General features: G+C 33.9%; 1 protein-coding gene across 1 annotated transcript in view; it reads left to right on the top strand.

The window, feature by feature from the left end:
• Positions 1–2,125: 2,125 nt before the first annotated feature.
• Positions 2,126–11,394, top strand: part of KIAA1107 (KIAA1107 ortholog) — a 17,772-nt gene continuing 8,503 nt past the window's right edge. Inside the window, exons 1-5 of the mRNA XM_006830966.1 lie at positions 2,126–2,254; positions 3,109–3,238; positions 5,613–5,674; positions 10,083–10,773; positions 11,027–11,111. Of these exons, the coding sequence (XP_006831029.1) occupies positions 2,126–2,254; positions 3,109–3,238; positions 5,613–5,674; positions 10,083–10,773; positions 11,027–11,111 (1,097 nt within the window). The remainder of the gene's footprint in view (positions 2,255–3,108; positions 3,239–5,612; positions 5,675–10,082; positions 10,774–11,026; positions 11,112–11,394) is intronic.

The following is an 11,394-nucleotide window of genomic DNA, read 5'->3' as shown; positions in this document are numbered from 1 at the left end:
TGTGAGTCAGTACCAACTCGATGGCACCTGACAACTACAACAGCAAGCTGGAGACTGGACCTCCTTCTCTACTGGTCTTTCTTCTAGGCATCTCCATGACCTGGATGTATCAAGATTTCTGTAGGCCTAAGTTCCAAAACTTGTACAGAATCAGTTTTACCACATTCTGTTGTTTAAAACAAGTAGCAATGTCAGTTCACATTCAAGGATTGATGAAAATAGACTCCACTTCTTGATAGATGGAACTGCAAAGAATTTGTGAACATGATTTTCAGTCTACTAAAACATACCAGAATTCAATAAATAACTTTTAGCATTGAAAACTAGAAATACAAACATGAATAGGAGATTATATATATGTATATATATTTATAAGCTATTATTTTTTCATTTTTCTTAGAGCAGATGGCATTTGTTCATTTGTCATTCCATTTTCCGTGGAGATCAGTATTTGTGAATATGTTTTTCCTGTGGTACAAAAAGGAATCATCATTAAATGACTAAGATATAAAAAATATACCCTTACCTAATTAGAGAAGAGGAAGAAAGTCTCTGGGGATTATAACTAATTTTTAGCCTTTCTAAATTTACAATGAAGAACATGTGGTTTTTTTAGTCAGAAATGAAGTAAGGGTACATCCTTGTAGCCCAGCAGTCATGAATAATGTCTCTAACCATAAAAATTAGTTGAGTCGTGAAAAATCTCACTATAACTGGTCCACTGAACTCAAAGATTACCCTTTTGGATAATTCTTAGTGGATACATAAATATTATATGTAAAATTAATGAAAAGGTATCACCTTTTTTCAGATGATATCACAAGGAAACGAAAGTATTTGATTTGCCTAGAAAGTTACTTTTTGAGCAGTAATACGTGTGGCACTGTAGGATCAGCACTGGACTGTAAACCACAAGATTAGCAGTACAGACCCACCAAATGGTCCTTGGAAACCCTATGTTGTTGTTGTTAAGTGCCGTTGAATTGATTCCGACCCATAGCGACCCTGTATAGGGTTTCCAAGTAGCAGCTGGTGAGCTTGAACCACCGACTGTACAGTTCCGACCACTGCATTCTGACGCATTAGCCCACAGCGCCACACCAGGAAATCCTCTAGAGGGTGGCTATGTGTTGGAACTGACTCAGTGGCACTTAACAACAACAGTACTATCTTTTTTCCAATATTTTTATAATTTTAAGAATGATAAGAATGCTGCTTTTCTTCTGATGGAAAGTGACAGACTCATCATCAGTCTACCCAGAGTGAAGTGGACAGAGGCAGCACTAGCGATGGCATCTCAGCTCCAAGAAGAATGCATTGCATTTATGGTAGTAAACTTCTCCAAGATCATTCAGAGTGAAAATTTTACTCTTCTATTACAGGTATGAATTCTACAATTATATTCTATATTTAGTTCTTTCTTTGTGTTCTGATTTAAATTATGTCAGTTTTTAAGTGCAGGTTGCCTTCTATTGAATTAGTATGATTTTTAAAAAATTCCTTAGCAGATGGCATGTTTTACATAAGGCTTAGAGAAGTGATGGACAGGATTTTTGGCTCGCAAGATAAGGAAGCAGGGAGGGACAGGTGTGAGTGCCCTGGCAAGGCACAGGATAACTCTGGCCAATTCTACCCCTGATCAGTAGAAGATACATTTTTGGAAACCAAAGTCATAATTACACTGTTTTGTTCAGTTATGGTTCATGCAAAATTCCTTGTCCTACTGGAGGCCCACTTTCTCTAACATTAGTCATTGAATATAGAACCTCTGTTACTTGTTTCTGGAGTCCTGGTGTGGTGCTGTGGGTTAGTGCGCTGGACTGCAAAGTTGGTTTGAACTGCAAGATCCATGATTCAAGCTCACCAGCTGCTCCTCAGAACTGACTCAGCGCTAAACAACAACAGTTAACTTGTTTCTATGTTTTGTTATTGGAGCTGTTTGGGCTCCTAATAACTGAGTGTATTTTTAGCAAAAGAAAGGTAGAAGCAAATGCAATTTTTGTTGACTGCGTATAGCCAGTTATGCTCATTGGTTTTCTGTTATGTCAAACTTTCACATTTCTTACATGTTTTATATGCATATTTTTGTTAAATTTCAATTTTCTGTGTTTTGTAGTCACAAGCTATGAGCAGCACAGCGGATCTATTGGACAAAATTTTTAAAGCAATTGAAGAAAATATTACTACTGAAAATAGTTGCTCTCTTCTCATGGCTCTGGACACTTTACTGAACTCTGAAAGTACAAAGGAAATGGTACTGAGTCTAATAAAATACACAGAAATCATCTATTTTAAGATTTTCAAATATATGCACAAAAATGCTCAGAATCATCAAAGTTAGGTGATAGATCCATGAGGGTTGTTAAACTCTTCTGTATGTTTGAAATTTTTTATAATACAAACATTTTAAAATTCCATTTGCCTCCAAATGTATGAAAGTTTAGAGTTTGGAAGTTCAATTACTTAATTCTAAGTATATTTTGCTACTTAGCAATAGTTTTTGGCCCAGCATAACTCTAGTATTTCTACCCTGTCGCCATATTAAATGTTCTGAGTGTAAGACTTTTATTTAAATTTTGAATCATTAACATATTTTATTTTATAATATATTCTTAATTCCTTTTTATCTTCGGAAATAATTCATATTTTTAAATTGTATTGACTGGGACAAAGTAAAATTAAAATATTACTTATTTTTATATACAGTTAATCAAACGTAATTAATAAGATGATTGCAAATTATTGGCATTTTGCGTTTGTTCAACAAGAATGATTAGAATATTCCATCAAATTTATTACTATTTCATAGAGTATTTGACCTTGTAATGTCATAGTTGATTTGTAAAAGGCTGTGGAAGGTATTCATATGAAGGGCATTGGTGATTTAAAATAACATTTGGTTGACAGGATAAGATTTAGCTTCATGTTTCACTGTAAAATTCTGTTATTAAAGCATAAGCATTGATAAATAACGTACCCGATGGTCTTAAAATCTAAGTGATGACATCATTGATCTAGCTTAGGAGTAAGTAGATTCGGAAAGGAATAATGACTGGTTGCTATGACAATGTGGCTCTCACCAGCTGCTGATTTGTTGCCTGAACACAGGGTTTTACGTGCAAGATCCAGGCTCTGCGTGATAAGCTGTGGATCTTCCTGGTACAGTCTTTCTATGCTGTTCGTCACACAGAAAGCTGGAAGCTGATGAGCACAGATGATCAACAGAAAATCCAAGCAGGTATGTTGGCTTTGAGATTTTCCTATTCTTTTTATTATGATCTTTGTGACAGCAGATATTTCTAGGACATTCTAATCAATGGTAGGATTAATGTTTATAATGTTTCTGCTCGGTGATAGGTTGCTAATTGAATCTAGTGATAGTATATTTAGGCAGCTTTAATAAATCTTTTTTTTTTTTTTTTTTTGCTGCTTTTAGTAAATAAAACTTGTTTCCTTTTTATGTGTACATTTCAATTTTTAATCCTACTCTATATTAGCAAAAATGTTCTAGCCTGATTTGCTTAAAAGCATTCTTGTAAAGAGATGTGAAGTATAGAAGAATGTAATCCACATAGAACAGATTACCAAACATACTTTTTCCCTCTGTCAGAAATATATTTTTCCATAAAGCTTTTCCATATTTGACATGAGACTCTATTTCTTGTGATTCTTGCTTAAGGTAAATTGCTTTATTTCCCAATTGATCAGTTCAGTGATACTGTGTATGCTATTGCAGAGTGTCCTCAGGAGCCGCACAGTGGTCTCTGACATTTCATAGGTGCTATTCCCAACATTCGCATTAAACAAAAGATGTTATGTAGCGCAACAGTCAGTGTTTTTGCTTAAAAAATATTAAAATATAATTCTGAGGGTAGAGAACTGAAATGGCTTCATGACGATTTTTGTGTTAAAGCAGGTGCATGAGGAAAATATTGGCAGATTCAGCAAGTATACTTTACAAAAATATTTTAAGTTAAGAAACTATATTTTATGAAGTAAATATTATTGTACTATAAAATATATAAGCCATATGTGATATATTATTGATAGTATATATATAAGTTAAATTCTTTGTACTATAGTCAGAATATCATCTGCTCCGTCTTGCATTATGAGTCTAGCCTAATAGTGTACCTAGATATGATCTGAAGCATACTTTTCAAAGCAATTCCATTATTTAAAGCAACAATTATCTTGTGAAGGGGCTCTTTAGAATTGGAAAATTTTTCCTTGTGACTATTTCTGTGCTGATCTTTAAATGACAGTTTATTACAAAATCTATAGTGTGAAAGAGCAAGGTCAGATTGGAATTCCTAGAGTAGGTATCGATCAACACTCTCTTCTGATTAGTAGCAAACTTTGTTTTTCTCTATTTTCAAAAATTTCATAGTTAAGGATTTCAATATTATTTTATTTTAACTCTTCAAAGTTTTAATGGGGGATGTGTGTAAATTACATACACATACACACACATATCTAAAACAAAATGCTATTGGTAGTCCAGTTTATTGTCAAAAGAACTTTCCACCCTATACATTATATCAATGTAATAATTTTTGTTTTCAACTGAAAGAGCTGAATGATGATGAGTCCTGACGTATGTAATTACTACATTGGGAAACATCAGATAAAGAAATTATTCTAGATTGTCTTTGTTATAACATTTCTTATATTCTTGTTGAGCTGCTGACCTTTTGACACTAATTTCTTCTTGTACATTATTGTTCACAGTCATTTGCTTTTTATGAATCTGTCCTTACAATGTCATTTCCACGATCCTGCTTTTTCTTATCATAGATCCAATAGGATAGAGATTTTGGAAGATGCATGGTACATTTACAAAGAATTTATTTTATTTTTATCAGATGTTTTAATAAAAATCACATAAATTTTAGAAATTATATGCATTTCTTCAAAATATAAAGTACCCTAACCTTCAAAAGGTTACATATATAAGCTAAACTATATTTGTAGTTCTCATACCATTATTCACACATATTTTTCTAGCATCATTTAAAATCCTATTTGAAGAGCATAAGTTTGAGTTCCCCAAAATTTCTCATAATAATTCTAAGAAAATTATGTGGCTTTGAGGATTGTTACTTATTTTATTTTCAATAAACCCTTCGTTTTTCTTTCTTCCTCAGATATCCAAAACCTTAAAATGTTTGTAGCTAATTTTGACAGTATTTTTATGGTTTTTGAGATAAATAATGTGCCTTTATTTAATAGTTTGTAAAATATTACATTTGCCACAGTCTGAATTTTTCAGATTTGGCAAACGAAGTTAATGACACCATTTATCCCTAGAATTTTGCAAGTTGAGAAAATTCTATTTTTGGTAAATGTGTGAATCTTACTGTGAGATAATGCATATCTTACTTGTTCATTTCAATAATATAAAATCCATAGGGGCCAGATAGTTAGATTAGAAAGGCTATTTAAAAATTTTTTTCAAAAAATATATTAGAAAATTATTTATGTGTAATTAATTGATTTCAGGTTATTTTCTTACAATCTTTTTTTTTTTGCTAGCATACTACCTTCCTTCTATTTCTATGGTAATTATAATAATGCTGCCTATAAAAGTAAATTACTGTTTCTTTCTACAGCTGCATTTGACAAAGGTGATGATCGAAGACTAGGCAAAAAGCCTATATTCAGTAGCTCTCAGGTAAACTTTCAAAAGGTATCAAATAATTTGTATTTTATTATTTTTTATTTCAGGATAACCTTTAAACAATTCATTATTTATTTCATTGTTGTTGTTATAAAGTGCCATCGACTTGGTTCTAACTCATAGCAATCCTGTACAGGGTTTCCAAGGAGCAGCTGGTGGGTTTGAACTACCAACCTTGCGGGTTAGCAGTCTAGTACTTATATTGTTGTTGTTGCTTTTAAGTACTGCCAAGTCGGTTGCAATTCATCGTGAAAGCCTATTAGGGTTTCCAAGGAGTAGCTGGTGAGTTTGAACCACTGACATTGCAGTTCAAACCAACCTTACAGTTCAGTGCATTAACCCAAAGTGCCACACCAGGACTCCAGTACTTCTCCTATAATGCCACAATTAAAGCTGTTTCTTAATGGAAATGATTTTAGCTTTTTAAAAAATCAAGTGAACATTTCATAAAATTTTAAATGATATGACTTTTTTATCTAGCTGGCATAGGAAGTGAATTTTTTTCTGTGTTTTTCATTTCCTTGAAAACTCTTTTGGCAGTTAAGATATTGGGGCTATTCCCTTAGATCAAAATTGTCTAAAATTCTAGACCTAATTCAATATCTATTTTTCGAATTAACCTACTTTTTGCAAAAGGTTTTAGTTCCAATTTTTCTATACTTCAGTTTTAATTCACATAATATGTTTTCAGTCTGGAAAAGGCAGTTGGTACCAAGAGTACAATTGTTACTTTAAATGTTTGTTATAACCTGAAATCCATTTTCATCCTATAAATTTTTTTCCATTTTCTTCCTTCGTTTATTTAGAGTTCTTCTTCTCCCTGTTAACTTTTTGTTGTAAATTGAGTAAAAGTTTGTTATAAATCAGTTTAGTTCATAAAAAGATTTTTAATGATAGGTAACTTATAAATGGTTATTTAATAATATATTTTAACCCAAAATTATGCTAACCTAGCCTATGTGTCGAGGAGCCCTGGTAGCACAGTGGTTAAGCACACAGCTGCTAACCAGAAAGTCCACAGTTTGAACGCACTGCCACTATGCAGGAGAAAGATGTGGCGGTCTGCTTCCATAAAGATTTACAGCTTTGGAAACCCTCTGAGGCAGTTCTACTCTAGAGGTCACTATGAATCAGAGTCAACTTGACAGTAGTGGGTTTGGTTTTGGTTTAGTCCATGCATTATAATGATAAAATGAAGATATAGATTAAGAGTCCCAATTTGGAAAGCAAAGCTGAAATAAGGAATCCTCTTTTCTTCATCAGCATCTGGTGTGGGCCTGTAAGATAAGCACTGGACTTCTAACTACAAAGTCATCAGTTCAAACCAAGCAGCTGCTCCTTGGAAACACTATACAGGGTCACTATGAGTCAGAGCCAACTCAACAGCACTTAACAACAACAAGCCATTAAATAGGAACCTCATAGTTCCAAGGAGTCCTGGTGTGACACTGTGGGTTAATGCACTGAATTGCAAAGTTGTTTGAATCGCAAGGTCAGTGGTTCAAGCTCACCAGCTTGGAAACCCTGTACAGAGTTGGTATGGGTCCGAACTGACTCTAAAGCATTTAACAACAAAATAGCTTCAAGCCTAAACTGAGAGTATATATGGCTTGACACAGAGGTCAAGTTCCAGTTGTATAGAGTGAGAAGATGTGGAATACTGGTTTTTTTCCTTAAACCTCCTAAGATTGTTTTCAAAATTATATACTTGTTCCATAGTATGTACCTGTTGTCATATGTTACACCTAAGAACATTTGTTAAGTGCTATCGAGTCACTTGGAGTCATAGCAACCCTGTATAGGGTTTCTAAGGAGCAACTGGTGAGTTTGAACTGCCGACCTTAACCTTGCAGTCCTGCGTTTTATCCTATAGCACTATGTCAGGACTCTTAACATTTAGGGCAAACTAATTTTGAGAATTACTACATATCATAGCTTCTCTTAGACTAATAATATACTTTAGTACTGTAAAATCTCTAAAAAGCAGTATAATGCAAAACTATTAATTCTCTCTTACCCAGAATTTCCCTGAATTTTATAACCATGAAACATCACTCCTCTCTTACCACACCCCTTTTATTATACAGTTCCACAGAATGTACGCTAGGAAATATGTAGGGCATTTCTTTCTTCTTCTTTTAAACCATCTCCAGCTGTTGGCCTACTGTTAGTTCTACTAACTGTTACCAACTTTTGTGGCTTATAGAAAATTATGAAGGATCCAGTCCCATTGAGCTTTCCTTATCTTCTTGACTTTGAAGTTATCCAGGAGTCTTTTATTATTAGCAAAAATGGAAAGGAAACAGAGTAACAGTAATAAGTTTTCCTCATAAAGGCAGTAGTAAAATGAAATGGGGGCTGGACATAGCATCAGAAGCTCAAACCACCGCCATTGCGTTGATTCCAACTCTTAGAGAAGACCCTGTATAAGGATTCCAAGACTATAAATCTTTGTGGGAGCAGATAGCTTCATCTTTCTCCCACAGAGCAGCTGGTGAATTTAAATTGCCAACCTGAAGTTAGCAACCCAGTGCCTAATCCACAGTGACACCAGGACTCCTTAGCATCAGAAGAACTGGGTTCAAATCATGGCTCCACATTTGGTGTCTATGTCATCCTGGACAAGACAATTAAGTGTTAGTCTGGTATCTGTAAAATTGAGTAATAAAACCAAATAGGATTATTGTGATAATTTAGTATAATCACTTATATGCAGTTATCTGGTCTGAGTATGTCTCAGTAAATGTGAAATGAATAAATGTGTTTTCCAAAGAGAAATGAGGTCTTTGGGAGATAGGAGAAAATCAGTGTGATAAGGCAGAGGGGACAGTTTAAGATCCTTGCTGGTACTGAAATACCAAAGGACAAAGTTATCTGATATTTGCAATTTGTTTAAAAATAAAATGGAGATGTGGGTATATATGTAGCACAATTGCCTATAAGTTGAAAATTGTTAAGGTTGGATAATGTGTACATGGAGGAGATTTATTACACCCTCCTGTGTTCTTTTGATTGTGTTTACATTTTTCTAAGATAAAAAGGGTTTTAAGAAAGGAATCTTACTAAAGTTAGGAAAGTGTTAAAGAGCTATTCTTTAGAGGTAACCCTCTTTGGACTACTTGCCCAGTAGGCCATTTGCATATAAGAAATGTATGTAAACTTTCCGGATATTAAGTCAGGTCTGCTTATACTGTACTTTGAATCCTTTTCATGCTGTAGTATGTTAATATGAAATTTACAAAGGACTTTAGTTCCCATATATACTATATAGATCTCAACCATGGATCGATTAAAAGAAGATACTTTAATGTTGAGAGAGCAATCCAAAAGCAGAAGTGTACCTGATTTTAAGTATTAAATATAAAGTTGGGTGTGTTTTTTTTTAACTATGATTTGATCAAGTTGAGGACCAAGCCTATTTGAATTTTATAAATGTTGCATAGATGAAAACAGCCAGGCTCTGCTTCACACCTCTATCATCTCATAAAACTTCCAAAGAGGTGGGGGGGAGTATAAAGAATGTCTTAGTATCAATCTCAAAAAATGTGTTCTAAAATCTCTACCAACATTTTAAAATTGTGTTGTCCCCTTCTGTGCATCAAGATTGTTTCTAAGCAAAATGACCAAGCAGTTGTATTTATCTTCAGTGCTCTTCTATTCCCTTCCCCCCTTTTTTTCCCTCTACATCCTTCAGACAATTAGTGCTGTGCTACTTTACAGAGATCATGTGTTGTGTTTCCCCAGGATCTTGTTTTTAATGAGGACTCCAAGAAATAAACAGTTCTACCACAGAGGATTAAATCTTTTTAATACTAAAACTCTGGCATTTGGGGTAGAAGAGAGAATGTTGAAAATCATAATATCCATCAAATTATGTAATATAGATGACTACTGCTTAAGGCAATAAATCATGGACTCAAGTCCTTCTTCATCCCTTACCAGTATCAGACCTGATGCAAGTCACATTCCTGCTTTAATCCTCAGTTTCTGTCTAAGAAATGGGGATAGCAACAGGAGCTGTCTCATAAAACTGATGGTAAGGATTGAACTCATAACCTAGGAGTGAGCCTTCCAGGAATACTGGATATTATTATCATTCACCAAGGACATCCTTACCCCATTTAAGTATTGATCTGTATTATAACTTTATGAATTAAAATCATCATGTGTTCCTTACATAAACATTTTATGCTGTATTTCAGATTTGATTAACATGAAACAAACTGAAATGCCCTTCAAAGAGCTAAGCGAAGTTTTAAGTGACTCTAAATTATAACATAAAATTTGTTTTGTTTTTCTTTAAATAGCCCAATTTTGTATATGTCAAAGTCCTAAGAATGGTAACAGTTTAATCAAATTAAGAAATTGTTTTGTTTTCTTTTTTCTTTTCCGTATTTTGTAGCAAAGGAGACAAGTTTCTGACTCTGGTGTAATTAAAAACAAATCTTGGAGGGGAAATAACAAGAAAGAGTGTTGGAGTTTTCCCTCTACTAATCAAAAAATGAAATCTGATGGATTAGGAGCTTCTGGACATTCATCGAGTGTTAATAGAAATTCTGTAAATAAAACTTTGAAGCATGACGATTTAAAGGAAAAGAATGGTACAAAAATAGCATCTACAATTACAAAAGATTTTAAAAGTGGGGAAAAAAGTGTTTCTGGGAAGCCCAGAGCTATAATTAAGTCCAAAACAGAAAACGGTAATAATGCGAAGCCAGAAAGCATGTCTTCTAGACAAGTTGTGGAAAGATCAGCAGCAGCATGTGGACAGAAGAATTCATTAAATGGAAAAGGAATGAAAACTCAGGATGGACAAGCTACCGGTGCCAGACCCAAGGTACTGTCTGGAAGTTTAAATACGAATGCCAAAGCAAAGCCTTTGAAGAAAGTAGCAGGGCTCAGCATCACAGGACCCTCCAGCAAATCTACCAGTTCAAGTATGGAATTATTGATTTCCACTGAATGTCTGAGTAAACCAAAAGAAAATGGATTGATAGGAGAAGAGAAGCCATCAGATCATAAGATGTCTTTTCTTGATTCTCAAGGTCATACAGAGAACACCATTGTGGAAAGTACCGAAACTTCCACTGCAGGTAGGTCTTAGCACTCTAAGTTTGAATAGCTCCTGGCAGCCAAAGTTCCTAGAAAAAATGAACCTCTGTGTAGAATTTGTTTCAAATACCATAATATTTATTTACATACATTTATGCAACCCAAGAAAAAGCATAATTCTTCCTACTTTAACATTTAATTTTGTTTATAGTATCTGAACCCTGAATTTACATATAATTGTTATATACTTAATATGGTCTATCTTGTGACTCACTTTTTCTTAATTTATACCAGTAAAATCTCGACCTGTTTCAAGGGCTACCAATGGAACGCCTAATAAAAAAAGCATTCACGAGCAAGAAATTAATATAAATAGCAGGTATGTCTTCATTCAGTGTTTTACTTATATGTTAGCTTCCTCTGAAAATTAATTATATACTAACAACTAGTTAAGTATTTAAAAATATATTTGCTTCTCTGTTAAAAGAAATTAATGTATTTGTACAATGACTTTTTTTTTTCTTAAATGTTTTATTGTGAATTATATGATAGTTTACCTGGGAGAACATTAGTTTTACATTCATTCTATCATATATTGTCTCATTGCCGTGGTTACCATCCCCTCCATGCATCATCAACCAACCAAAGGGTATACCCTGCAA

This window comes from Chrysochloris asiatica, unplaced genomic scaffold (assembly GCF_000296735.1).
Source record: "Chrysochloris asiatica unplaced genomic scaffold, ChrAsi1.0 scaffold00002, whole genome shotgun sequence".
NCBI lineage: Eukaryota > Metazoa > Chordata > Mammalia > Afrosoricida > Chrysochloridae > Chrysochloris > Chrysochloris asiatica.
The sequence above is the reverse complement of the archived record's forward strand: the minus strand, read 5'-3'. Positions and strand labels throughout refer to the sequence as shown.